This window comes from Filicampus tigris, chromosome 5 (assembly GCF_054856515.1).
Source record: "Filicampus tigris isolate MCC_2025a chromosome 5, RoL_Ftig_1.0, whole genome shotgun sequence".
Lineage (NCBI taxonomy): Eukaryota > Metazoa > Chordata > Actinopteri > Syngnathiformes > Syngnathidae > Filicampus > Filicampus tigris.
Window position 1 is genome coordinate 19,704,840 of NC_141221.1, and position 27,737 is coordinate 19,732,576.

Consider the following 27,737-nt stretch of genomic DNA (forward strand, 5'->3'; position numbering starts at 1 on the left):
AGCATGCCTGTGTACCGGTCCTCAAAGCAGGTTTTATAAAAGAGGCATGCTTGGACAAGTCTAGCGTGGAAGAACCTCATCAAACATCTTTGGAATGAACTACAAAATAGAACCTCCTGCGACAGTATGATTTTGTGCTTCGCCCATGTCAGGTGGGACAGGTGGTTTGTCTTCTCCACCACAGCTGCCAACAAGCAAACAGTGATATGCGCCGCAAGAGCTACAAGAACTGCTTTTATGCCTGACACAGCTCTTCACAGATTCCCTTTGGACTGCTGAAGTGTTTCTCTGTTGAAGCAGGTCATAGATATTCAGGCAGAGTGTGAAAAATAGACAGACTTGCCTTTTTCCAGGTATGGGAGCCTTCCTCTGACAAATAACAGAGATGGCTCCATCTGCACCCGTATCCAGTGTGATGTCCCACAGTAAAGAGTTACTTGGTGTTGCAGTACGAAAGGTCACACCGTTCTTTATTGTTGCTCTGTAAAAAAAAAATTAAAAAAAACAACAAAAATGGAAAGGTCAAGAATGGAGTAAATAACAATGTCCCACATTGAGAGCCAATGAAACACAGGCACCATTAGACTCTGTTTTTACATTAAAATGACACTTTTATCAATGCCATAAGCAACATTTAATACTATGTGACATCTGGAGTGGAAGTAGCAAAAATCACTTGGATGAGTATGATGTCCATTATGCTGTTTTTTTCTGCTAAAAATCTTTCCCCACTAAGCGGGAGTACCAATTTTACAATCAAGGCCAGGGGTTGTGTGCTCTAAAGCAGTGTTTTTCAAATTTTTTTGAGTCAAAACATATTTATTTCATTGAAAAAATCCCGCAGCACACCACCAGCTGAAGTGAAAAAAAGCTTATTTTAACAATCCATCCATCCATTATCTATACCGCTTCTCCTCACAAGGGTTGCAGGCGTGCTGGAGCCTATCCCAGCTGTCTCCGGGCAGTGGGCGGGGGACACCCTGAATTGGTTGCCAGCCAATCGCAGGGCACACAGAGACAAACAAACAACCACACCTAGGGGCAATTTAGAGTGTCCAATCAACTTACCATGCATGTTTTTGGAATGTGGGAGGAAACCGGAGTACCCGGAGAAAACCCACGCAGGCACGGGGAGAACATGCAAACTCCACACAGGGAGGCCAGAGCCGGGATCGAACCCACGACCTCTGAACTGTGAGGCAGACGTGCTAACCAGTCGACCACCGCGCCGCCTATTGTAACAATATAAGTGTTATATTGTTTATATAAGCATTTTTTTAACATTGAAGAATGACGTTATATTATAACGTATTGAATAGGAATTAAATAACTACAAAGAAAAAAGTATTTTATAATGTTTCGTATTGATACTTACTCAGTGTGAAACATGGGCCTCTTTGGATAACTGATTCTGGTTCTTCAGCCATTTTAGTGCTTTTAGACTAGCCTTGTCTTTCATCTACAGGCAAACCTATGTGGTTCAGCTCTGAATCTTTGAGATAATTACTAAGTGCTGATGATCGCATTATACCTCTCTAAGTAGGTGTAATCTATGCTAGGAGCAACAGCAATTATGGTTCAAGTATGGCTGTAACAAGTCCCGAAAAAGTAGAGACAGTGCTTCTTGAAAACACATTATCTCTCAATTTAAAATATTTAACGTAACCTGAAGATGTTTTTATGCTGAGTTTCTGTGCACAATTGCGAGTTTGTGTGTGACACCATCTGCATATTCAGCTTTACTGCACTCTAAAGGCGGTCCCAAGTGGCAAGTAATCTTGGCATGCAGGCGTCTGCTGTATCATCACACTGTGAAATGACGTTGCATGCTTTCATGCACTTCAGGAGAGCTACTCCTAAGGCTTCCCTTTTCTCAAAAAAAAAAACACTGTTGGCTGGCTTTGTTTGTATCTTCCAAAAGTTGTTATTAAGCAGCTCACAGGAAACTAGAAGCAGTATGTATTTCATATTTGATCGAAATGATTCAATTGTGAAATCAGAAGAAGTATGTTAACATCAATAATTGTATTACTGTAGTGATCATTTGTCAATACTTAAATATTTTCCGAATTAAATATATAGTATCATTTTGGGGATTACTGTAATCTCTTTGGTGTGTGTTCCTGACTAAAGTTCAACCCTCTGATACAAGCTTTCACATTGCAGGGTTAGAGAATATCAAGCATCACCACTGGGTATTATTATCACTAATCAAAACAAGCTCTGGCAGACAATGTGTGGTCTGCAGCCAGTGACAACACTGGCAATGTGTGTTTCTCACACAGTACGTTTTTATCTGTACACTGACCAAGTTGTATCAATAGTGTGAGTGTTGTTAATGTTGTTGTCAATGGTAGTTGTAAGAGCCAATTTAATTTAATTAAGATTTGAATCAAATTTATAATAGTTTAGACTTGACGATAATATTTAAGTGGGTATTTGGGTAAGTACTGTAAATAGAGCTTCCTGTGAGACAATTTACTTTACTCATCTGGCGTCATATTTTTTTTTTGTGTTAGCTTAAGAAAAAAATAAAGCATGCCATTTTCATAGGATGTTAGACTCGGTGTGTAAGAAAACCAAGGTGGCGTTCAAGCCAGGCCTAGCTGTGTATTAAGCCAAAAGGAACAGGATTTCATTAATAAAAAGCGACAGCAACAAGAAGACTTATCAGCCCTTTTTCCCACTTTCTCTCTCTCTGGGAAGAATAAAATCCCCTGTGATTTGAGGAGGGGTTTTTTTTATGAGCGGTGGGGAGTAGGAAGCAGTGTCCATGGCGTTGGTTAGTGGGCCCCGAGGAGGCGGCAAGCAGAGGGAGGCACCAGGGCAGGCAAGATGGATGGCCGTGGAGACTGAAGCTGACAGTGTGTGAGGAAAAACAGCTCTCAGGTGCTGCACCTGCCATCCATCTCACTTCTGACCAGGCAAGGCATGAGTGGCACCTTGTTTCACCTTCTATCTTCTCAAATACAGAATTTTGAAATAGTGTAATAATGTGCACGCTCACACACTTGATTTAAAATACAAATAATCTTTTACACATCCTAATGGTTTTTGACAACCGTTTGTTTTCCCTAATATACACTTGATGATAAATGTTATGTTATTTTAGATAAACAGTATTATGAAATGCTGATAAATAATTTGTTGTTGTGTAACATTTCAGATAAATAGAACAGCCCCACTGCGAATACATTTTTTTTTAAACATGACAGTTTGGCTAGCCAAATAAATAACTAGTCAATAAAAAATTTAATACAACTGAATACAACATGGATCGCTCTCATTGTACAAATGCTCAAAAAGCATTTTCATCACAATTTCAAGATGCTACAGTGGGTTTATAATTATTCTCACATCTACATAAATTATTTGTGGTCCCCATCTCTGGTTTTGTGAATGCATCACTGCAGGGCCAGTCATGTAGACAGTAAAGAACAGATGCAATTATTTATGCAGGCAAATGTCCAGTGTTTAGCCAGACTGATGGCCAGCTATCAGCATCGTGCTTATCGTTCTTATGGTGCAGTTTAGGGGGTTGAGTACCAGTTTATGCCAACATTGCTGCCAGATGGCAGCCACCACAGCACTAAAAATGGTTGTAAAAACCACATTTGTCACATAGATAAACGATTAGGCTTCCTGTAGGAACAGATCACTCACACAATGTCATGCCACTTGATCGCCATATATGACAATGATGCCTTATTTTAAGTAAAAGCCGAACGACCATTACTAATTAGTGACTAATAAAGGAGGACCAAACGTGCAGAGAAAGGACTGTGAGTGTCGATGACGTCATGACATATTAACGAAAAAACGTAGCAAGCAATTGACTGAATCTATTTTGAAGTTGTGAAAAAAAACGGAAAGGAAAATCTAAAATAAAATTTGTTTTTGTCATGGCTGTAGTATAGCTGTACTGTTATTGTCATTTCTTATTTTGCAATACAGTACAATACATGGACAAAAATTGATGGTATCCCTCTGTTCACGAAATACAATAGTAAAATAATAATAGTAATAATCAATAACATTTTAATGAAAGCGAACGACATTACTTTTGAATTGTGGTTCAACAGTATTATTTTAAAAAATAAAGCAGAAACAGGTCTGGAAAAAATGATGGTACCCCTAGAAAGGTTCAGAGCGACATGTTCAACCAAGGTGCTTCCTCTAATTAGCATCACAAGTGTCTTAAATCAGTTGCTCCTGATGCTGTGTCATCAGTAGGTGAATGGGGAGTCAGTGTGAATCACTTTGAGTGCCTTGTTGGTGGAAAAGCACCATGCAAGTGAAAACCCATTTACCATTTCAAACTTGTAAGCAGTCAGTCAGCCTAATGAAATGGTGACAGGCAGTCACTGTGCTCTTTGGTGACAAGGTATGTAAACACCAAACATGGACCAGAAGAAGCAAAGGAGAGTTGTCTCAGGAGATTAGAGAGAACATTTATAGACAAGCACTTAGGAGATAAAGGCTATAAGACCACCTCCAAGCAGCGTGATGTTCCTGTGACCACAGTTGCACATATTATTCCAAAATTTAAAATGCACGGGACTGTCGCCGACCTCCCTAGAAGTGGCCACAAGCATGGAATTGATGACAAATTGAAGCCACTGATAATACAAATGAAGAGTCCAGAACATCCTCCAAATAAAGGTGAACTCCAAGGTCAAGATACTTTGTATATCAGTGTCAGATCGCACCTTCTCTCATTGTCTGGGCTGGAGTGGACTTCATCGAATACGACCAAGAAGTGAGGAAAGAAGGACACCACTGTTAAAAATGAATGTCATGAAAAAATTGGCAACTGCATGTTGACAAGCCACAAAACGTCTGTGAGAATGTCCTCTGAAAAAAAGATACAAAACTGCAACATTTTGGCAAGGCATATCAGCTCTATGTTCACAGGTAAAAATGAAGCATACTAAGAAAAAGAACATGGTCCCTACTGAGAAACATGGAAAAGGCTCTGTTATGGTTCAGGAGCTGCTTTGCTACGTCTGGCACAGAGTGTCTTGAATATGTGCATGGTACTATGAAATCTCAAGACTACAAGGCATTCTAGAGAAAAATGTGTTGCCCGGTATCAGAAAGTTTGGCCTCAGTCGAACATCATGGGGTTTTACGACAGGAAAATGACCCAAATAAACATTTAAAGACAACCCAGAAGGTCTAGAAGCAAAACATTGGGTAAGTCGGAAGTGGCCTTCTTTTGAGTCCTGATCTAAATCCTATTGAGCATCTGTGGAAGGAGCAGAAACATGTCTGGAGAAAGCACCCTTTAAACCTGGGACAACTGGAGCAGTTTACTCATGAAGAGTGGGCCGAAATACCTCCTGAGAGGTGTTTAAGTTTCATTAAAAGGTAGCCTACTTATTGTGTCATCTTCCAAACCACTTATCCTATACAGCGTCGCGGGGATGTGCTGGAGCCTATCCCAGCCAGCCTACTTATTTCTTTTAGCATTATTTTTATTTCATTAACAGATGGATACCAACAATTTTGTCTACACGTCTAAAATTGTAAAATATTGTTGATACAGTGCAAATTAAGATACTTTTGCTTTAAAGCAGGGGCTTTGATACTGCTTCCATAGTCGTGTGTGTGTGTAATAAAACAAATGGATCAATACATGCTGCCATTCCCAATTGAATCAAGTTACTGACTACGCCAATAATTTGCAAGTGCAGGTGCAGATGAATAATCATACCCTCTTGACCTCTCACCTTCTCACCTCTCCTAAGCATGTGATCACACCGAGATGGTGGTAACTCAGAAATGATTTATCTTTGAGGATGTATTGATTGTTTCTTCCACTAACTGGTAGGACCCTGAAAATCATCCAGAAGCCAAAATAAACAGGCTTTGGGATCGCTATGGTCCCACCAATAATATCTGCAATAATCTGAGCGCTTACGGTTTACAACATCCTTTCTGAAGTAGCTCACAAGTAAAGACAACCCTTTATTATGCAGCCTCACATGATCCAAATGCATACATAAAATAAACCAGTAACAGAAAGCATAAGTGACTGAAACATAAAATTCCTTTCACACCACCTGACAGATCGTTATTCACTTAAACATGCAGATGGTGTTTGGAAGGATAATAGAAACGTCTTAGCAAGTTAGTGTTGGTGGCTTACAGTGTGATTTACTTTGATACGGACAACAAAAGGCATTACATTGCCAATGATAATTAGCGTCAAGGTTGTATCTATTTAAGCTAAAATGGGTACATCATCAAGTTGCATCATGCCACCTTTAAAAGTGCAACTTTGCGTAACTAAGGGTAGTAGTATCTACGAGCACTTTTGTGATGGTGGGCCATGATGACACTGTGCAAATTGTGACTCCATTGCACAAATTTAAACCCCAGTGGCCAGCAGTCAACCTTTTGATGTCAAATTGGCAAATAATAGATTTGGTAAACAGAAGATGACTTTAGCGTGAATTATGTCATATTTGGAATAGCCCAGATCTACATTAACACCATAGTCACATTTTTGTAAGGCTGTGTATTGTAGTACTTATCTCTTTTTAATTTTTGCCAACATTTTGACATTACAACAGTCCATGCTACACTTTGACAGCAACTATTTATGGACTGTTTGGATGTGTAATTGCTGTACCTGTAGATAAAGATTACTATATGCAAGAACACGCACTTCCAGGCTGAATGTCAAATATCCATCTATTTGCAAGACAACTTCAATGTCTAAGGTTTGCTGGAGCCTATCCTAGCTGCCTACGCGTGAGGAGGTGAGTACACCATGGACTGGTTCACCAGTTGATCACAGGGCACATATACACAAAGAACCTTTCAAAATCACATTCGTTCCTACGGACAATTTAGAGTCTTCAACTAACCTAAAATGTCTGATTTTTGGAATGTGGAAGGAAAACCCAGGTAAGCACAGGGAGAATACAAGTTTGACACACGAAGGTCTGCGCCAACATTCAAGACCAGAACTTCTGATTGTTGATTAATCATGTTGAAGCAACGAACAGAAAAATCGCTGTTGAGTAGCTTTTCAGTCTCAACTCGCTTGTGGCCTAAAGAAGAACAACATGATGTCTGCTATGGGAAGTTGATATACAGTAGACATAAGCAGACCTTCACACTGGCTTCTACTTTGACAGTGTTGTTGAAACAGGAGCCCAAGGCATTTTGAGAAAACATGAACTGATTATTTGTTGTTAAATTTTCCCCGTCGTTGATCAAAGAAATGCAGTCAATTCCAATAATATATGTCAAAGGGATAGCTTGTTTAATGCAGGGTAATGCAACCCATCACGAAAGAAATCCAGGTAGAATGTGGATTAAGGTTCTTAGTGGTTGATCGACACAACTAATTGCTAAGAAGTCTTGTGTGACACTGGACAATGTAAATCAGTTCCAGTTGTTTTTCTGCATTTGATTATCTGCCTGGTTTCCAGGAAGGAATCTGAATTTTTATTTTCCAAGAAATGCCTGATTTAATTTCCTCTAATGTTCCGTAGTTTTCAAAGCCCCCTGAGGCTTATAGATGAGCGCACATAATGACCGGCTCGCTTTTTTTGAACATTAGATGAGCTTTTGAAGTTTCAACAGAAACCACGGTTCTTACCTAAGAGTGAAGTTAGTCAGCTGAGCAGAGCTGGCCATGAGGATGTAGAAGGTGGCAATGTCAGTCTTCTTCAGTGGTTTGGAGGACGTCCGTATGACGATGGAATTGCCAAGTTTGAGTCGAGAGACTGTGGCCATTCCTTTGGGCACCTGCAGGAGACGCACGCTGCCGATCCTCTGCATGGGAGTGACGGGAACATATTCCGCCTGCTGTTGTGAGCTTCCCCAACGACTCCCTTCCAGCGTGTTGCACTTCCCGCTGACTTTGGGCTGTGCCTGGTAGTAGAGCTCTACAAGATTCCCAGCTGATGGGTCCTGTTTCTCCCTGCTGGTGCTTTCAGAACCCGGACCAAACCAGCCAGGCAAAGGTAGTAGCTCAGCCATGCAAGTTCCCCTCTCACCTCCCATGGCACAGGAACATCTCACCTCCTGGGTTTGCCAGAAGGCATAGACTGTCACACATGGTAGCTCATCCTCAGCTCCTTCCTCCCTGTTCCAGTCCCTTCCTGCTACGTAGAAGAGCACCCGCACTTTGGGCTTGGTGGAGAAGACCCGAGGCGTTAGCACAATGGCCTGAATCTTCCAGTTGAAGGTGAAGGCGTCAGGGGCATTGAAGAGCTGCACAGACTGGACCAGATCCAGAGGCACACGCTGCTCCGTGGACATGGGGCCGTAGCTTGCGTTGACAGCCGGCTGGCGGCTGGCTCTCAAAATAACAAAGGGCTGCGTGTTACTCTGCATGCTGAAATTCCTCATTAGGTCCTGCCCTGCTTCTTTTAAGAAGAGGAAGTCAGCTTCCCGAACCTCATAGCCGACTGGCAAAAAGATGGGGAAAGGCGCTGGGCTCTTTGTGTCAGTTAGCTCCTTATTGCTGAAGTCTAGAAGGTAAAGGAATAAATACTGTAAAAGTGTGTATCACAGCAAATTACATCTTAGCAAAAAAAAAAAAAAGACTATTCATCTAGTTCACAAAGGATACGGCCAGGACTTTATGATTGCAATTCCAAATAGCCTATAATTGCAATAATGTTCAAATGGATAGGGAATAAGAACATTTAGATTTGCCAAAAATGCCTTAAAATGTCTCCAAGTTAATGTTAGAACAAATCAAAACAAAGAAACTTTGTTTGGCTTCATGGACCAGCATTTTACAGGATCTTTGCTAAATATTACCAAGGGACCAATTGCCGTATATTACAGTGATAACAATGCGTACACAAAGTAATTCTGTTAGAATGTCATTTTCAAGTAGGCCTAAACATTTTTACTTAATGTCGAAATTGTATCCATCAAGTAGGCTTGTTTGCCTGTCATTTTGCTTATTTGTTCTTTCTTCTCTGCTGCCCTAGTTTCCTCTCACACAGACAGACGTTCTGCTTGCTCTTTGTGTTTGTGCGCGTGTGCGTGCGTGCGTGCGATAGGGTTTTGGGTGGGGCCGCTGGAGTAGGGGGTCGGTTGAAGGTGGGATCTGATACATCTGGCTCAAAGATGAACTTCATCATAAAGCTGGATTAAACAGCTTTTCAGATACAGTTAGAGGGCTGTGAATAGCCAGCAGATCAAAAGCAAGCAGTATCGTATGAAGGCCAAGCTTACGTGTAAATAGGAATAAAATATAAACGACAAATGAGCTGATAAAATACAATACATAGCACTACACGATATATTGTGAATTACACGCCCAGGTCACAACTAAGTATCTGGGTCACTGGGTCAGTATCGCTGTAAAGTGTCTTTGGTGTCCTCATCAAACTTAGGCAGTCTTCACGAAAACGTAGCAGAATAATGCTTGTGATTCTTCTCATTCATCCAGCTCATTTCATTCTCAGGGCATTGAATGGATTGCATTGGGACCGTTCTGGTTGTCTTTGAAAATGTTTCGCTTCTCAGCCAAGTAGGCTTCACCAGCTCATGCGACAAGGCTTGGTTAGGTTGGCACAGTCCTGAGAGTTTTTGAAAATATGTTTCATTCATATTATATAGCACTGCAAGACGTTGGAAAAACATGCGATACAGGTGTTGAATTTGCGGTATAGATATTATTGCAATAGTTAACATGTACCAAAAGGGATGACATTTTTATTATCTAATCGAAGAAATGTTTTTTTTTCATGACGAATGCCCCAAGAATCTGTTGGATGGCGATGTGCATTTAAGGTTGTAACTGATTGGTCAAAGTCAGATAAAAGCATACAATTCCATATGAAACTTAGTACATTTTCGATGTATTTCATACCTATATTTTTTTTTCATCGGATGTACCGGTACATGATTTTAGCATGTTACACACACTGCTCTGCTAACTACTGTGTGCATCACACTAAATCCAATTAAAAAAAAATCCATAGTTTTATTTTCCACAACAAGTTATTTAATAGAATTTTGAAAATGTGCATTATATTTTCCTAATCCTATTGAACATTTTGCATATGCTACTGAAATTGCTGTGTACCCTGTCATTATCAATAATTTGTCAATATTAATGTATAATTGCATAATTTGAAAAGTACAGCTTTGGTAATGGTTCTCGAGCACCTAATTAAATATGGGATATGTTCATGTTTTGTGGTGTACGGTACATGGAAATGTAAAATCTACCCAGATTTTCCATTTATTAAATAAGTAGGGATAACACAGGATTTTTAAAGCCAACCTTTTGAGTAAAAACAAATCAGTCAAGCAAATATATGATCTGTTATGTGATCTGCTTTTAGTGCTTAAGTGTACCCTACATTGCGCATTCTCACTCTACGTCTGTTCTGATAGAACCAGTGTGTGTTCAGTTGATCATTGGGGATGATTTCCTTACTTAGTGAATTAAGGACAAAAACACTGGTGTTTACTCTGTAGATTATCATAAAATGGACGAAGCAGCACGAGACATGGTATTGCATTTGAAACACAGTATTAGAGGCACTCACACCCAAATAAATCACAACGGCGCTGCATTTGAATGTATCACCTCTAAACGTTGCGCAAGGTGCATGAGTAGGATGTCGACCTATGAACAAAAGCGTGAATGAGCGCTCAGATCTTTTCTGTGTCAAACTCAGTCATCACGCCCCTCCAAGGAAGTTGACATTTAAGTAGTTCGTATTCCATAGTGTCCTCTGGTTTTCACCTCGACTCACCCAAAAAGCCTGCGACGGCGCTTGACAGTTCACAGGACACGCCAGCACTGTATGTGTCACCCTGGTGACAGCCCAGAAGCCTTTAGAAGAGCACAATGGCTTCTTTTCCCCATGCTTTCAACCTTGCTGTGTGTGCTTGACAAAGTGCAAGGAAACAGAGAAGGAAGCTAGAAACAAGGTTGTCCTGACTTAGCCCAACAGGCCCCCCAGTGACAGATGTGCAGTTTAATACCAGAGTTGGCAGCATCTCTGGCCAGAGGAATATAAACTGGATCGAGAATGCAGTGCAACAAGGTACTTAACATGCAACCTCGTCCCTTTACAGCCTGTACATGCCCTTCTCAGGACTTCAACTATTTTTAAATGCACGGAAATTACAATATTAATCTTATGACCATTTTCAAAGTCCCCCCAAAGAGGTATTTATCATAGGATATGTAAGATTAAAATGCACTATTCCTCATTGCCACTTTGTTGAAAATTTGGAGGGTGAGCAAATCTTTTCACTTTATCACCATGCGAGTGCTGCTTTCAGCTGACAAACCTGCGAGCAAATATGTTGCCCCAGCTGCTCCGATCTCTCATATCTGTCATATTCAGAAGCTTCCTCTTTTCCTTGGCCTAGTCAGAAAGAATCCGTGTTGCCAGTTACAGCAGCATCTGATAGATAGCCACCTCTCCCGTTTTGCACAGCATAACCTTCCCCTGGGGTGAAGAATATAAGCTGATACTTAGACCTGCATTCAACTTCTACAGATCCCAAATGAAAACGTGACATGGACAAAATCAAATGCAGAATCATGTAAATGTGAACTGGAGCAGACAGTGCAGAAACTGAGCTTCAGTTTGGTACTGTATCTGGAGCTTGTTTGTCCTGTAACAACTTGACTGCTACAGGAGTTTAAATCTCTCCCGTCCCCAAAATGGGCGTCCGTCCCAGGGATACCCATCTCTGGCAATAGTATTGCGTTATAAAGCAATCTTAAATATTCTCGTGATGTCCCCTGGAGGGCTCCGTAGTCAGGCGACCGACGTTGGCAGCTAAACGTTATCATGGTCGACATTTAAACAGTTGTAAATAATTCAAACCACTCATGATATTCCCAGCCGCTAAGTGGATGTGAATAGGATATTAGAGAGCTAATGAGCTTTAAATAATGTTTAGGAACTATGAAACCTCTGCTGTTAGCATCTCTCGCACCACGTCATGCATGGACACTTTTTTGGGGGGGAATGGACTGACGCAATGTAAGGACAGAAATGTTTTAAAAGGACGAGTATGGACGAGTCGGAGGATGATTGTTTTTATATAATAAGGATGGAGGGACAATGACGGAAGGGTGCCCAGGACTGAGGGTGGACCGGCAAAATAGGGTAAAGTCTAATCTAATCGATGATTGAATGATTAGATTTTTGTCATTTCTTAATGTTTTATTTCTCTTTCTGTAATGCTTTTGATGTTTTATGTAAAGCACTTTGAATTGTTTTGTGCATGAAATGTGCTATACAAATAAACTTGCCTTGCCTAAAGTGCCCTATTATTATAAAGTGACTATTGTGTTTTATTGCAAAACCTTTGCGGTATAACACATTAAGTTTTCCGTTTTTATTGTGTATTATTTTGCAATAAAATAATTATTGTTATGTTATTTTAGGAGGAAAACAAAAGACTTCCACTTCTGGGTCGTAACTTTTAAGTGTGCGGAGATGCTGGCGTGAGCATGAATGATGGTTTGGAGAGGTTTTTTTATGCCCTAGAGAAGTCCCACACAAGGACATACTTTTCACACAAAGGTATACGTTATGTACTAAATTTTAACAGTTCACAAAACAAAATTGCCATCCACCTTTTCCTACACCCCATATATACTTTATCCCGGATTGCACACGCAAGACAGGCTGGGCGTTTCTGTCAGTTGTCTGTGAAATGGGCGTCCTGTGGCGTAATCCATTGTATTACATGTGTTAAACCACTAGAGAGCAGTCTATGCCTGTGAGTACTATGTTACTTCAGGGAATGCACATGAAAAGAAAAAAAAAAAGGACTCTACAGTGTTGTGCGGGCTGTTAAAGGTAGCTTCGTGGTATCACAGAACTCTCTCCCTCTGTCCGTTCGTTCCGTCCCCAAAACGGAATGCCCATTTCTGTAAATAACATTCCACATTAACAGTAGAAACTAGTTTTGCATTTCAGTATAATTTGCCTTAGAGAGGAAAATATGTTAACATTTCAGTTTCCTTCTATACATTTTTTTCCTTCTTTTCATTAAGTAATTTTCACATTGCCATAATTCCGTTAGCCTGTTTGAATCTACAACCTTGAATCAGCATTGGGAATTCTAATGAGCCGTAATGGCTTTTAGCATATGTGGCAAACAGCTGGCACTCACCAATTGACTCCCAATTGCATCATTGAAGACGAAGGGAAATTTGTTTTCAAAGCTAATACAGTAGATAGATACAAATACGCCTTTTATGTTGTCAGTCAGTCATTTTGAGGACTTGCAAATCGTAATGCAAAGATGCTACAATTCTCCAAAGAACGTTTCTTCCGAACAGTGGTGGAGCCAGAACGTGGAAAGCCTTGAAAAATCATGGTGGGCCTGAATATTTCTCTCGCTGAGCACAATCCTCCTGTCCTGACATATCATGTTCTCAAAAAAAAATGGCAAACTGAATAATATGAAGTTCAGATCTTCCTTAGAAACCCACAATTATGCCATTCTTAATATTCAATAAAATATAAATCAGAATAAAACTCAAAGAATAATGTAATAATAATTTACTAAAAAAAGGTCAAACATATATTTTTTTCATGAATCTCACTGGGTGGGCAGTCTGTCAGTCAATCCAGATGGGCCTGTGCACACCCAAGAACAGGCAAAAACCATTTTGATTTGACGCTTTCTCACTCCACACATACTGGGCACACCCAGGCCCACCCATGGCTCCGCCCCTGTTACCGAACAAACAATTATGTTATTAATCAAATGTTCCTAGCAGATGACATATTATTTTAGATCATCCAGTTCTGAAATCTTTTCCTTGCTTTAGCTGCAAACTGAAGAAAATCATTATAAAGCAGTAGTCTCTCTCTGTATTATGTCATCCAATCCATTCTCCTCTCTAGACCACTGTCAAGCTGTTTGAATTTGGGAGACAACCGTATTGTCTGAATGCACATTACTCACTAAAGTACATAATTGTAATACACAGATCTTCATGCAGTATAAATGCAGCTGTATCACAAATTATTCCAGATTTTCATAGACATTTTCAGTTGACAGGGGCATTGTTTAATGTAGTAACTTACATAAACTGAGGGTTTTTTCTATTAATTACGACTACCTCACTTAACAACATAATTGCGGGAAAATATTGGAAACAGCTCTCAGTATGATGGAGTGCAGAAAACTAGATCACAACAATGAATAAAATATAATGATAAAATATTTTTGATATTATGACTGAACATCTACATCAAAAGTGATCATAATCATCCTAAAATCTCTTGTACTGGATCTAATCAGGTTGTGTATGTAACGTGGTTGTTTGGTGTTTATGGTCGTTTATATGAGCTATTGACATAACAAGTAGTTATTAAAAAAATCTTGGCCTGACTTTTGAAGTACTAAATTTTATCTGACTTGTTATTGCCATAAATTATGAATCATGCACTGACTGTCTTGATGTGTTCAAAAGAAAAATATTACAGAAAGACTTTGCAGCTGAGAAAATTAATGCAATAGGCTACAAGCCAAGTCCTCTAGAATCATCAAACGTCATTTGACAGCCTTATACACTCCACGTATTTATCTTTTTTACGTGCTCTAGCAGGTGCTTTATAAAATCATAAATAAGATGATGTACTGTATACGGTACTCACACAGCATGCACCCTTGGAGGCTGCAAAGTGAGAAGCTGGGGAAGATAAACACCAAGGGGGAGGGAGGCTGAGTGGGGCTTAAGCTTGCACACCGATTGGTGGAGATTGTCGTGCCCAATAAGATTGTTAAAGCTGATTTAGGACAGAAAATATGCAATTTTTCATTGCATTATTTTATGGCATTAAATCCATATAAATTAACCCAGATTGCACTGGAGAACTATCTTTTTGCATTAGCCTTTGACTTTGTGATTAGCCTTTTTTCCCATATGAAAGTGGGTATGGGTATGGGCACATGTTAAATACGACGATACAGTGGAAAGTATTACTACCCATGGGGAAACGGTGCATTATACATTAGGCGTGGTTTAAGTTGCAATACATTAAATCTTGCGCTCTTTTACTCATTCCATGCTAAATGTTTTATGTGCCATTATAGCTTTTGCTAACGTGTGACATGTGTAAGGTCGCTGAAATGCTGTATCACTGCAGAGAGATGTAAGTTTGTGTCACAAATGAGGACATTTATCTATTATTTAGACTTGTAGCGGAAGATGGTTTTCGGCTTGCATGGCAGATCGCTAGCTCCCCCTCATTCGCGAATGTGCACAAAATAAACAGTTCATTCACGCCGTTGCTATTATTTGTCTTTTTGCTCCATTTTCGAAACCCAGCCTGTAAACTGTTGGAGACTTAATGAATAGTGTCAACGGTTACTGGATAATATTTATTTGATAAAGTTTGCGCAAAGGAGTCTTACCTTGGGCGACAACTGTTGTCAAGGTGGCAAATATCAGGTGTAAGATCCTCCAGCGGAGACGGTTACAGATCATTTTGGCACCCGCGCCGGCTCTTTCTTCGACAGAACTTTCAAGCCTCGCTAGTTCGCTCCTGCTTCAGTAAATTGTGTTGCTTGTTTGCTCATCCATGTCTACATGCGATGCACTGAATGCCATCACACCTGTTGTGATCCTGCGTTGCGCAGGTGACGATAAAGGAACGTCGAGATGCGCTCATCCGTGGCTCCGCTGTGCGTAAAAGTTGCGTGGAACGAGACTTGCAAATGGCGCTCCTTGAAGTGTCAGACCAAGACTGACTAAATCCTTGGATTTAAAAAGAAATAAATACGATTGTTCCAACACTGATGTTAAACCTCGAAGACAGTTTCTTTCTCCTCAGGTGCTCCAGATTGGTCGGGACTCTGCGGAGCTGCTTGCAGATCAGCGAGTGTCTTGAACTCAAAGCCCGGGGCACTAATGTCATCATCATCTGTCACTGTTCATCCACCCGGGAATCCACGGCCACTGCGCAGCTGGTAGGATTAACCCTGCGTGGCTTGACTGCATGGCGAGCCAATCGTGACGTGGTTCTTTTCTTCTCTTGGGAGATCACACGTTAATGAGGCTCGCTCCCTCCAACCAAGCCGCTTCAGTTTAGCTTCCCCACTGACTCAAATAGAAGAGACTGATTAGAAATTGTTACGACAGGTCCTCTCGAATAGACATTCGGCTTGTTGAATTACTGTATTGCGGGCATGTTTGTTACATATAAAAAATGTTGTCCCCATCTTTACAGCAGGTCAGTAAATGTTCGTTGAAATTGTTTTAAATTCATGCTCATTTTTATTCATTCATTATCCATACCGCTTATCCTCACAAGGGTCGCGGACGTGCTGGAGCCTATCCCAGCTGGCTTCGGGCAGTAGGCGGGGGACACCCTGAATTGGTTGCCAGCCAATCGCAGGGCACACAGAGACAAACAACCGCGCTCACAATCATACCTAGGGGCAATTTAGAGTGTCCAATCAACTTACCATGCATGTTTTTGGAATGTGGGAGGAAACCGGAGTACCCGGAGGAAACCCACGCAGGCACGGGGAGAACATGCAAACTCCACACAGGGAGGCCGGAGCCGGGATCGAACCCACCTCTGAAATGTGAGGCGGACGTGCTAACCAGTCGACCACCGTGCTGCCGCTCATTTTTATGTTCTCGTCAATTCCGCAATTTGACTCAGAGATGCTCAGACTTTTTAAAGTTGAATTGATGGTCGGTTGTTTACATTTACAATTCCCACTGAACTCACTCTCTGACCATGAGCAACGTTTGGGTGTTACTTGGTAATAAATACATATCAAATAACTAATAATAATAAATATGATAAATACATTCCACGTTCTGAATACAATTTCATTTGTTTTCAATTAACTATATAAGAATGCCTGATTCGACAAATAATGGATTCGTATCAGGGCCGGCACAGGTCATTTGGGGGGCCCTATAAGCAAAATGATCCCAAGTGCCCCATATTTTTGGCATGCCATTTAGTCACAGCTACTGTACAACCCACACATGCAACCCATACAAAGATTTCACAGTCATATTTTGCTGCACTGCAGAAGAAAGTTCAAACTTCTCAACTCAACTGACTGCATTCGGTACTTAGAGTAGATGGTGCCTCATTCTCAACCATTCTCATTCTAAAATAAGAAAAGAAAAAAGATGAGATACTTTTTTTCTTTCAATTTTAAGCTTGTAATGAAGTATCAAAACTCACATAAAATAAGATGTTTTAAAGTCAAATAAAGGAAACTGTAATAAAATACAATATAAATGGAACTAGTTCACAGTCTCACAATGTACTGTGTAGTCACAATCACCGGTGCAGAGGGGCAAATAAGGGGTGAATAAAATTTAATAATTAAAATAAATATCACAGCAGTCATATAGTAAATAAACAAGGTATACATACTGTAAATGAGAACTTTAGTGCTTCTAAGAACTTCGCATTCTTTTGGTGCATATGGACTGGAACAAATATATTGTGGGTGATTTCAGAATTGGAGGACATTTTACGTCCCACCCATCCCGGCGGCCCTCGTGAGGATAGAGCGGTATAGAAAATGGAAAATTTTAAATAATCCACATCCAAAATACTTAAACATGCAGTTTTTGACTTCAGTTTTGGAGTAAATGTACTTGTCCTGAGACCAAAACTAGAAAAGAGAAAGAACGCTTGAAAATTGTTTAAAAAATACCAAATAAGTCTGGCCTAAAATGCCATTTTTCTCTTGCCCCACCAAGCTAATGACCAAATAGAATCTCAAATAAAACTGTTAAAATAAAATTAAAATTTCATTTTTGGGGTATATTTTGTTTAATTTCTGCATTTTGTAACTGAGAACATTTGTTTTAATAACTGAAATATTTCAAATAACCATTATTCAGGCGGCACGGTGGTCGACTGCTTAGCATGTCCACCTGAAAGTGCAGAGGACGTGGGTTTGAATATGGCCCCGGCGTTCCTGTGTGGAGTTTGCATGTTCTCCCTGCGCCTGCGTGTGTTTTCTCCGGGTACTCCGGTTTCCTCCCACATTCCAAAAACATGCATGGTAGGTTTGTTTGTCTGTGTGTGCCCCGTGATTGGCCGGCAACCAGTTCAGGGTGTATCCCACCTACTGACCATAGGCAGCTCGGATAGTCTCCAGCACGCGCGGGAAACCTCGTGAGGATAAGCGGTTTGGATGATAGAAAATTTAAAAATATATATCATTCATGGAACATGTGTCCCACAACATGCACGTTACCCTGTGACCATAACCTTTTTAGCATGGTAGAAGAAAGCAGTAAATCACACAATAGCTGGACTTGACATCATCAGTTTTTCAAAAGAATGGGTAGATCAAAGGTATGCCCTCTTTTCATTTTTTTGTAGCGTTAGCCTTGATTCAATGTCTCACTCTACCTCATGCAACCATGTTATGCATATGAGCAGAATAAAACAATTCTTATTTTTCTTTACTTATTTACATAATGTCAAAAACAGTTGTCTATTTTTAAAATTTTTCTTATATTTGCGTGAATGGTGTTTTCACGTTACAGACATGGCATTAACCAGATTTTTAATTTTTTTTAATTCCAAAATTCGACATACGTGTTTTTCACAAGACAGCGACGATAAGTAAGTTTGTCCTCTTGGTCAGCAGCAATAGCAAGCTAAACAGCTTGAGAGAAAGCTTTCACACCGATTTGCAACCCTTTTCCTGTGATTAGGGTTGCACTACAGGGTTGTTCTTATTATTATTGATGTATACGTAGCAGAAAATCTGAAAAGAATGTTTATTTTTCAAGAATTTTGCAGCCCAAATGTCCTCCAATTCTGGAACGACCTTTGTAGACTACAACTAGAAACTTGAAAACAGTGGCTTTCAGACCAAGCAGCCCAAAGAACTTATGAGTTCCTGGTAGCCTGGTTGTACAAGCACTTGTGTGTGATTCACTAGTTTGCATTCACACGGAGAGATAGGGGGCGGGGTAGTTTATTCAAATTGGATCACTTAAAAATGTTCCATGTACCAGACATGAATTTTGGTAGCAATTGGTCACCGTTTTCAGATGCTAAAGTTTTGTTAGAATCCGCAGACAGGCAGGCTGACAACTAGCTCCCGCAGCTAATACCACTGCAGCTGTCCAAGCAGCAAGTAGTGTTCGGCTGCTAAACAGACGAGTTTGCAAGGCAAAATCGGATTCTTACCTGCAGCCAGACACGGGGTGTCACGTGAGGAGCAGAATTTGGACACACAAAAATAGCAGGGCTGGATGCAGATGGCATGGGGGAAATGGCGAAAGTCTTGATGTTCTGACAAAGTGTCACTGAGCATGAGCCACTCAACTTCAAATTCTGAAAGACAGCAGGCCACGCCTGTATAACTGCCCAAACATGTGTGACACAATAAAGGATCATAGCAACTGCATTGAAACTGACAACATACAGTCACATCTAGTAACAACAGTTCACAGCAAATTCATAGGGTACATTTTACTCTCAAAAGACTGTGACAGTAAATGTTTAGAATAAATGTTATACTGAAAAGAACTTGGAGCATTATTTTCCTTGAAAAACTTAGCAAAGTGAAAAATTCACTTAGAAATATTACAAGGACAATGTGCAGAATTCATAGCGCCATTTAGTGGTCAAGGAATAGAATGCAACAACCTAAGATGGCACAGTGCACGCACTACGGTGCCTCCGAGAGACCACGCGTCATCACAAACGACTTCTACTATTCCCTCAAGTCATTAAGTTAGTGCATTGTGTTTGTTACACATGCGGTAGTCATGATGCTTCGGAACTACGTTCGCTAACTTTGTCTCCTTCGAGTATCCGTAGCACAAAGATGGCAGTGAAACATGGCAGCCTACTGTAGGGGAGGCGAGCCCTATGTAATATAATTAGAGATTACTTCATCTATGATTGTATAAAAATTACGTTGAGGTGATAAATCATATTTTTTGCATATTATTGAAATGAATAGTGGGTTTTGAAAATGAATGATCATTGAAAAGTCAAACCATTCTACACATTGTCACTTTAAGTAAATTTTACAAGGAGAGTTTTTGAGTAAATGTTACTTGCCTAGTATCAGTTTAAAAAAAAGTCACTCAAAGGTCAAGGAACGAACCTACAACCTTCAGGTGGTGAGAAAGAATACCGGTCAAATTGTATGCTTAATTTCTATAGGTGGAAACACCTTTTCAAACATATATGCCGTACATCGCGAATTTGTACGGCCAATTTCAATGTTATCCGTTCCTGTTTTTGTCGAAAGTCATCCATCGACAAGCACTTCACAACTGTATCGTTCCAATTACACGTGAAAAGTTTTGAAAGAAACATGCACTTTCTACAAATGCTCACGGAAGCGATGGAAGCGAGGTCTGTCAGGAAAACATAACGAATTAAGGTGAGAAAGTTACATAAAATGTATGTGAATAACATTTCTTAAGCCTAGACTTGGGCAGTATGCTGACGTAAATCAATCATTAAACCCGTATTTAAATGTGTTAATTGAAGATTAATCATCAGACAAATTTGAAATATGTGCAAAATTATCAACTGAAGAGGTTTCACTAACTCCCTTGTGTGGAAAATGTTACTTGCGTACAAAACCTCATTTGATCATAATCACACTAAAATGATTGTAAATGTACATTACATGTTTTCACATGCTCCTTCCAACATTATTTTGAAAATGTTATATAATTGCCACTTGTAGTTACTTCACAGTACAGGCTGATGATGTGAAATTACATTTTAACAAGGCATGCATTTGGGGAAAATGTCACGTGCTAAAGGTTTTCGCTTTCTTGTCAGATCTGTGAAGCTATCAACATCCCATCCCCGTTAGTGACCACCCAGCTATGCGAAGATCCCCGAGAAAGAAAGTCATCAATGGAGGAGCCATTCTGAGTGATTATCAGCTTCCCAAAAAATATTTAGCTGCAGTCTAACGGAAAGAAGAAGCACTGAGGAGCCACATTGAGAAAAAGACTGTTGCCATCATATTTGATTGAAATCTAGATGGTGAGAGATGTGTGCTATCCGTTTTGAATAAGAAAATACCCATTTGTAAATATCTGTTGAGTTTTCAAACATCTTTCGTAAATATCCACTTAAAATTTGTAGAAAACGTTAGTTTGATTGTAAGCAAAACAACCTTTGTAAGATTCAGTACACCCCGGGGTTGACAGGTATCTACGAAAATAGGGCCCCGGGTGTCAATGAATGTGAATAGCGACCAGTCCAGGGTGGATCCCGCCGCAAAGACAGTTAATGCTCGACCCTAATCAGGCTAAGCAACACAGAAAAAATATGAATGGACAATAATGAGAGTCCCAGAAATTGCTACGTGCTATCCTGTGTGCCTGTTTGATCTCCTCCCTCCCACTTGCAGCACTTTGATAAACTGCAGCAGCAGCCTTTGTGCGCTCAGGTTGCCCAGTGCTCTGAAGCACTTCTGTTGATTTACCTCTTACCTCCACACGGTGGCACATACACATATTTCTATCAATCCATTTTCCATCCACTTATCCTCAGAAGGGGTGAGCTGGAGGCCACCCTAGCTGACTTTGGGTCACAGGAGGGGTACACCTTCAACTGGAAGCCAGCCAATGGCAGGGCAAATATACAGTAGACAAACAGCATTCACAATCACACCTATAAGAAATGTTAAAAATCGCCAATCAACCTAAGAAGCTTGTTTAAAAATGTGTTAAAAGCTTGTTTACATGCCAATTTCACTCTGTGAGGTAGTCATAATAATCACTCATCCACAGTTTGGATATCGATCTGATTTTTTTTTTTGCAATGAGACTGTAGTCTGAACCGCCAGGTCGCATCTGACATTGACGTCAGGAGCCCAAAATGCGCTCCACGCGGGTGTGATAGCCTTACCTATAGCAAACAGGTACATTTTTCTTGCTACTGTGTGTAAGTAAGAAAGGTCCTAGTCATGGAATAATCTGTCAAGTGAATCATTTATGAAAGTGGTGAAGCTTAAGCTGTTTGTGTCACCTGATGTAGCACATGAGGCGAATCACTTACCAGGAGTGTCACGCATTCCTCCATCATTCTTCATTATGCAACACTGTGGAGGAGGGAAAAAAAAAAGTATTTTGTGACCTTCCTTCTTGGAAGAAACATCCACACTGACTTGCAAAGAAAACATGTTAAAAGCAGACTATGTTATCAACACAAGACAGCGAAGCAGACAGCCTCCGGATATGTGCAAGTTGGTGTGTTGACACAGATGGATGTCACAGGGGGGATGCGTAAGTGTAGGAAAAGTAGCCATAAACTGGTGATAGATGTGAGTGCCACACGGAAGGCAATGTGTTTTTTCAACGTGCATCATTCTTCTGTTTGATCCGTGGATGTAGCATCTGCTTCGGTGCATTTAGCCACACACAGCTCTCTAATGTGCTCATTGTCATTCTCCAGAAAGAAAACTCAAAGTCAGTTTGATAAAATATGCTCTGACCCTTCAATATAACGTGGTTGCTATAGCTGGATTAAAATGTTGCTTATTGATTGACCTTCATTGTTGTGGCTCAGTTCTTTTTCGATTAAATCTGCTAATTTGAAGTAATGCTTTCATTTTATTGCTCCAAGGTCTATTCGTACTTTAATCGTGATCCGACAAAGATTTTTTTCCTTAGACATAATGTTTAATACATTCAGATTCAGTGACTCATTTAACCACCATTCATTGTTGTATATGCATTTCTAAAAGTTGGCTTGCTCTCAAGCAAGACCTCTTTGAGAGCTTTTGTGCATGCAATTACATTTGCATGACTCTGCATCAAGGGCCTGCCCCGCCGGATAGAACAAATGGTGCTGTTTTTCTATTTTCTATGGTGGCCCGTTATGTTCAGTCATGTGCAGGGCATAACCCTAGATGACGTAATTCGTTTTTGTGAAAAATGGACTGCTCACCTGTTGTTCACTGAATGGGGCGTCAAGTGGGATGGTCTTCATATCGAGTGGCAAAAGTATGGAAACGTATTGCTGCCACTCCAGAAAAAAAGGTCAAGGTCACTTAATAATATTGTTTGTTTCACACTTGATGAGATAAGTTTCACATATTTACGTGATATTGAAATGTGATAAGATATGCCTTATAGGACGTGTTAAGTTTAGCTACCACATTCGGCAGAACAAAAAGCAATTTCTTCCAGTTCAGGGGCCTCATGCAATTTCCACACACGGACTGATGCTCCGGAAGCTGAGCGGAATCCAACGTGCCAATCAGCAACCCGAAAGGCTGACCAATGGAAGCGCTCCCTGGACCGGGCGTCTCCGCCCATCCGTTCAGAGACTGACCTCTCTCACGTCCGCTGCATTGACATATAAACAATGACCGCTGTTAAATAAAGCAATTACAGTACAACTCTCAACTCGCTCACTTTGTCTCGTTAAACACATACGTGTGCTGGCAAGCGGCTCGTCAAACCGTTAACCCAGAAGTGGGTGCCCATAAGGTAATCAGATTTGAATAGTAAATAAGCCAGCTAATGAGTTTTAAAGAAACCTCTGCCATTAGCATCTCAATTGTTCTGTAAATGCAGTAAATATAATTTTTTTCAATTTAGATCGGTGCGGCTTATATATGTTTTTTTTTTGTTTTTGTTTTTTTAAAAAAAATAGAGTGGGTGCGGCTTATAGTCCGGAAACTACGGTAACGCGAATGGCATTGTGTTAATATTAAACACTCACACTCGGTCTTCAGCTGCATTCTGGTTGCTAAATAAACTATGTACGCATTGCATTGTGAAAGAAGTAGGTGCTGGGTAGTGGCATACAGACGCATTCCTCACCAGATACCCAAATAAAACAAATAAGAATATAATAAGGATAAGAACAGCATTTGCCAAGTCACACTACACCCACTAAATCTTCAGATCAACCAGACTGCACAAAACTGTATTTGTGCTCGGCAATTAGATATGTGCCTCTATCTCCACAAGGATTTATTTGTTCTTTCTCACCCACTAAACCTTCAAAAAATGTATCTTCCTCAGCCTACAACGAATAATGAGCTCTCTGCTTATGTCACTTCTTTCTCTCTTTACTGGGAGACTATGTTCTTCCGTGGATCCAGCAGTGATAGACACATTTGATATGCGGGAAGCATTCTACCTATTATCTCCACAGAGTAAATGGCTTTTGCGTCCTTCACAGGCGGGAGGCAACTGGAGGTTTTTCTATTATAGCAGCCGCTGCAGGCAGCTCCCAAACATTAATGGCAAGTCTGGAAAGGTTTAAGGGGGCAAAGCAGAGGATTGAACTAACATAGCTGCTTTGAAGTACCCAAGAGCCTGATGGTCAAGGCTCCTCGGGGGAACATGTTGACTCTACACTAATATATCAATAACAATGTGTTTGTATCGGCTTTGAATTGGAAATCGTTCAAAATGTTGAGGGGTCACTGATGGTGTAGTGGTACACACGCCTGAGTTGTGTGCGGGCAGCGTGGGATCGGTTCCCGCTCAGTGGCGGTGTCTGTGTGTGTGCCCTGCGACTGCCTGGCGACCAGTTCGGGGTGTAGTCTGCCTTTCGCCCATTGTCAGCTGGGATAGGCTCCAGCACCGAGCGGTTAGGAAGATGACATGACATGACATGACATGGTAAAATGTTAAGCACCATATTATGTACTTGACTCTTTTCCAGCTTGCACAACCCTCTGCTGAAAGACACACAATCCACTCAAATGTATCTATGCAGCACAAATCAAGTCATTTTTCATATTCCAGGTTTGATGAGAGAAAATGTGAATGTTGACAGCTTTACCACGTCATGATAGCATACACAATGTTAAATGCCAGTGACCGACGCTGACGCGAAGAGATTCAGTGGTGAAGTATGGAGATTGTCAAAAACCTTCTTTGTAATCTGAAACTGGAACTACGGCAAATACTTGGTGTGTTTGGGGTTGCGCCGCCAGATTTTCCCGCCTGACATAGTTTTATCATCACCGCCAGTTTAGTTTGAGTGAATGTCGAGCTGAGTAAACTGACGGCATGCTATTCATTTCCCGTGTCAAAAGAGCATGCCGAAGCCATAAATCCAAGTAACAGATTGTGCAAGCGATCATAGACTTCTTAGTCAGATAACAGGAAAATAGACCATCCATTATAGCCTCACGGATTGGAAGTCAAACTGCATCAGTTTCCAAAAGAAACACTAAATGGTAAACTATGCTCATTTGCAAATTAAGGTAGTACGCAATGCTACATCTACATCAAGGGTCACCTACTCTGGTCCTCGAGTGCCCCTATCAAGCATGTTTTGGATGTTTCCCTCCTCCAACCCACCTGATTCAAATGATCAGGACCTTTATCAGGCTTATGAAGCGCTTGCTGATGATCATTTGAAATAGGTGTGTTGGAGGAGGGAAGCATCTAAAAAATGCAGGATAGTGCCCTCAAGGACCGCGATCTACATCTACCAATTAACTATTTGCGGCCCACCAGTGTTTTTTAGTGGCCCGCTGCATACCGGGTATATAAATATACTTTTGACATGGCCTTCAACCCGATTGGGTGTGGGCGTTGAAAAGGTGGGGGGTTTCCACACCCACATCCTTCATGGGTACGACACACCTGAAAACTACTACGACAACAACAAATGATCAATTTGACTTATAGGGGTTTTCTAGACATTAGGTCTGTTAAAGTTATAGTGTTAACCATGTAGATTAATTTAAATTTGAGAGAGACATTAAAAGAATCAACTCAGTTAACTCAGTTTTATTTACTTCCAGTGGCAGCTTCTTTCTGCTCACTTTGCAGCCAAACTTAGAGGAGATTCAATCACAAAGATGGACGTTTACATAGTTTTACTTGAAAAAGTTGCTTGATGGCTCATTGTAGAATATTGCAAAATAATTTGCGCACTTTTCAATTAGAAATTCCAATACCATATTAGTTGTACATCTTTGGTGTATCATTCAACAATTGTATTTTACAGGAAAAAAATTGTATTCAAGGATCAGAGAAAGCTATTAGAACAGACTTTGAATCAAAACATACTTTAATTTTTTTTCCATATTAATTGCAAGATTTTACTCAAGTAAATATTGGTTCCAAGCTTTGTAAAAAATTGTAGTAAATAGTCAAATATGATTAATTGAAATTAATTATGGAAAATCTGTGATTAATTAGTTTAAAAAATCATTTGACAGCACTACTAGATATGCAAAGAAACAATTTAAAACTAAAATGATAACATTTTTCATAACATAAATAGATATTTCAGTTTCAGAATGTTTTCCTCTAATGTTTTCCTCTTCTGCCGTCTGTGTCAAGGTCTGATTTGTCAACAGATAATGATTAAGAGCCTCAAGTAAACTGCTTTAAAAAGTGTTATCTTATTACAGATTGTGAAATTCTTCACTGGACCGGTGTGGATCTATTTTAGTGGGATACAGGGAATGCGAGCCACCACAAAGCCATGAAAAAAAAATCCAAGAACGTTTGCCTTATCACTTTAAAGTGTAAGTCAACCCCAAAATGTTCTTTACAATGATATGTTCTATGCACCTCCACGAGTCTAAACACAGCATTCTGATTAACGTTGTGTTTGTGGAATACTGTATGAGTTACGCAGCAAAATTCCCCCGTTTTTAGCCATCTCGGGGTGGCCATTTTGCCACTTTCTGCCAACTCAAAATGACAGTTGCTCAAGGCTCAGGTAACAACCAATCACGGCTCACCTGTTTTCTGAAGCTGAGCCAGGTTACCTGACCCTTGAGCAACTGTGATGTTATTTTCAGTCAACAGCAAGTGGCAAAATGGCTGCCCCCTGAGGTGAACAAAAAGAGGTGGATTTTACTGTGTAACTCATATTCTACAAACACAGTATTAATAAGAATTTAGACTAGCGGGACTGCATAGAACATATTATTGTAAAGAAACATTTGGGGTTGACTTTCTCTTTAGGAGAAAGTTAAAAATAACTAAAGAAAAAAAACCTGCTAGAATAAATAAAATGCATAATTGCTTGATTGATTGGTTTTAGCCAAGTGGCCCTTGCAGCCTTCGATTTTTCTGTATTCGGCCCTCGGAGGAACAAGTTTGGATACGCCTGAGTTTGGCTGATCTCCCTTCCAAGCAGTTCACCTCATGTGGAGCTTCTTCGTTTCGACTGGAGTGTTATTATGATTGTTGTTATTATGATGATGATGATGATGATGATGATTATTATTATTATTAAAACCTTATGTGCACAGAAAAATGAGGGCAGATTCGGAGTCAGTGCAAAAAAATAAATCGGGAAAAGTTTACTTGCTTTTTTTGTGAAATTTTGTTGACCAATGTTATCCTTTGGTTTGGTTTTGGAGTGTTCAATTCTCATTCCCTCAAGGCTTGATTGGATCCATTTATACACATTGATTTTGAAATTGATACATCCATCCATCCATTATCCAATCTACTTATCCTCACAAGGGTCGCGGGAGTCCTGGAGCCTATCCCAGCTGTCTATGGGAAGTAGGCGGGAAAACAATATGTTTGTGAGCCAAAAGAAAAAACAGTGCCATCTGGTGAAAAAGTGAAATTTCATTTCAGGCGGCCCCAAATCCCTTGCAGTGCCTTTGCTAATCCAGCCCAAAGTGGGCTAGGAGAGACACGTGTGAATACCTCTCCAGTGGGGGTCAGGACGAGTTAGCCAAATCTCCACCGGGCGATATGCGACTTCTTCGCCTGCTATCGTGTGCATATAATCGGCAGTTTGTGCCACTTTCTGACCAGGGACTAACGTGGGTTGAAG

The 27,737-nt window shown here is 40.4% G+C and overlaps 1 protein-coding gene across 3 annotated transcripts in view; it reads right to left on the reverse strand.

Moving 5' to 3' along the window:
• LOC147147696 (transmembrane protein 132D) overlaps positions 1–19,332 on the reverse strand; it is a 39,315-nt gene extending 19,983 nt beyond the window's left edge. Inside the window, exons 1-4 of one of the 3 annotated variants that reach the window (XM_086029768.1) lie at positions 19,164–19,332; positions 15,391–16,075; positions 7,616–8,492; positions 344–481 (exon numbers count right to left, since the gene is read on the reverse strand). In XM_086029768.1, the coding sequence (XP_085885894.1) occupies positions 344–481; positions 7,616–8,492; positions 15,391–15,463 (1,088 nt within the window). In that variant the 5' untranslated portion in view covers positions 15,464–16,075; positions 19,164–19,332. Of the gene's footprint in view, positions 1–343; positions 482–7,615; positions 8,493–15,390; positions 16,095–19,163 lie in introns of all 3 variants that reach the window. The other 2 variants (XM_086029769.1, XM_086029771.1) reach the window with 2 other exon arrangements.
• Positions 19,333–27,737: the final 8,405 nt, after the last annotated feature.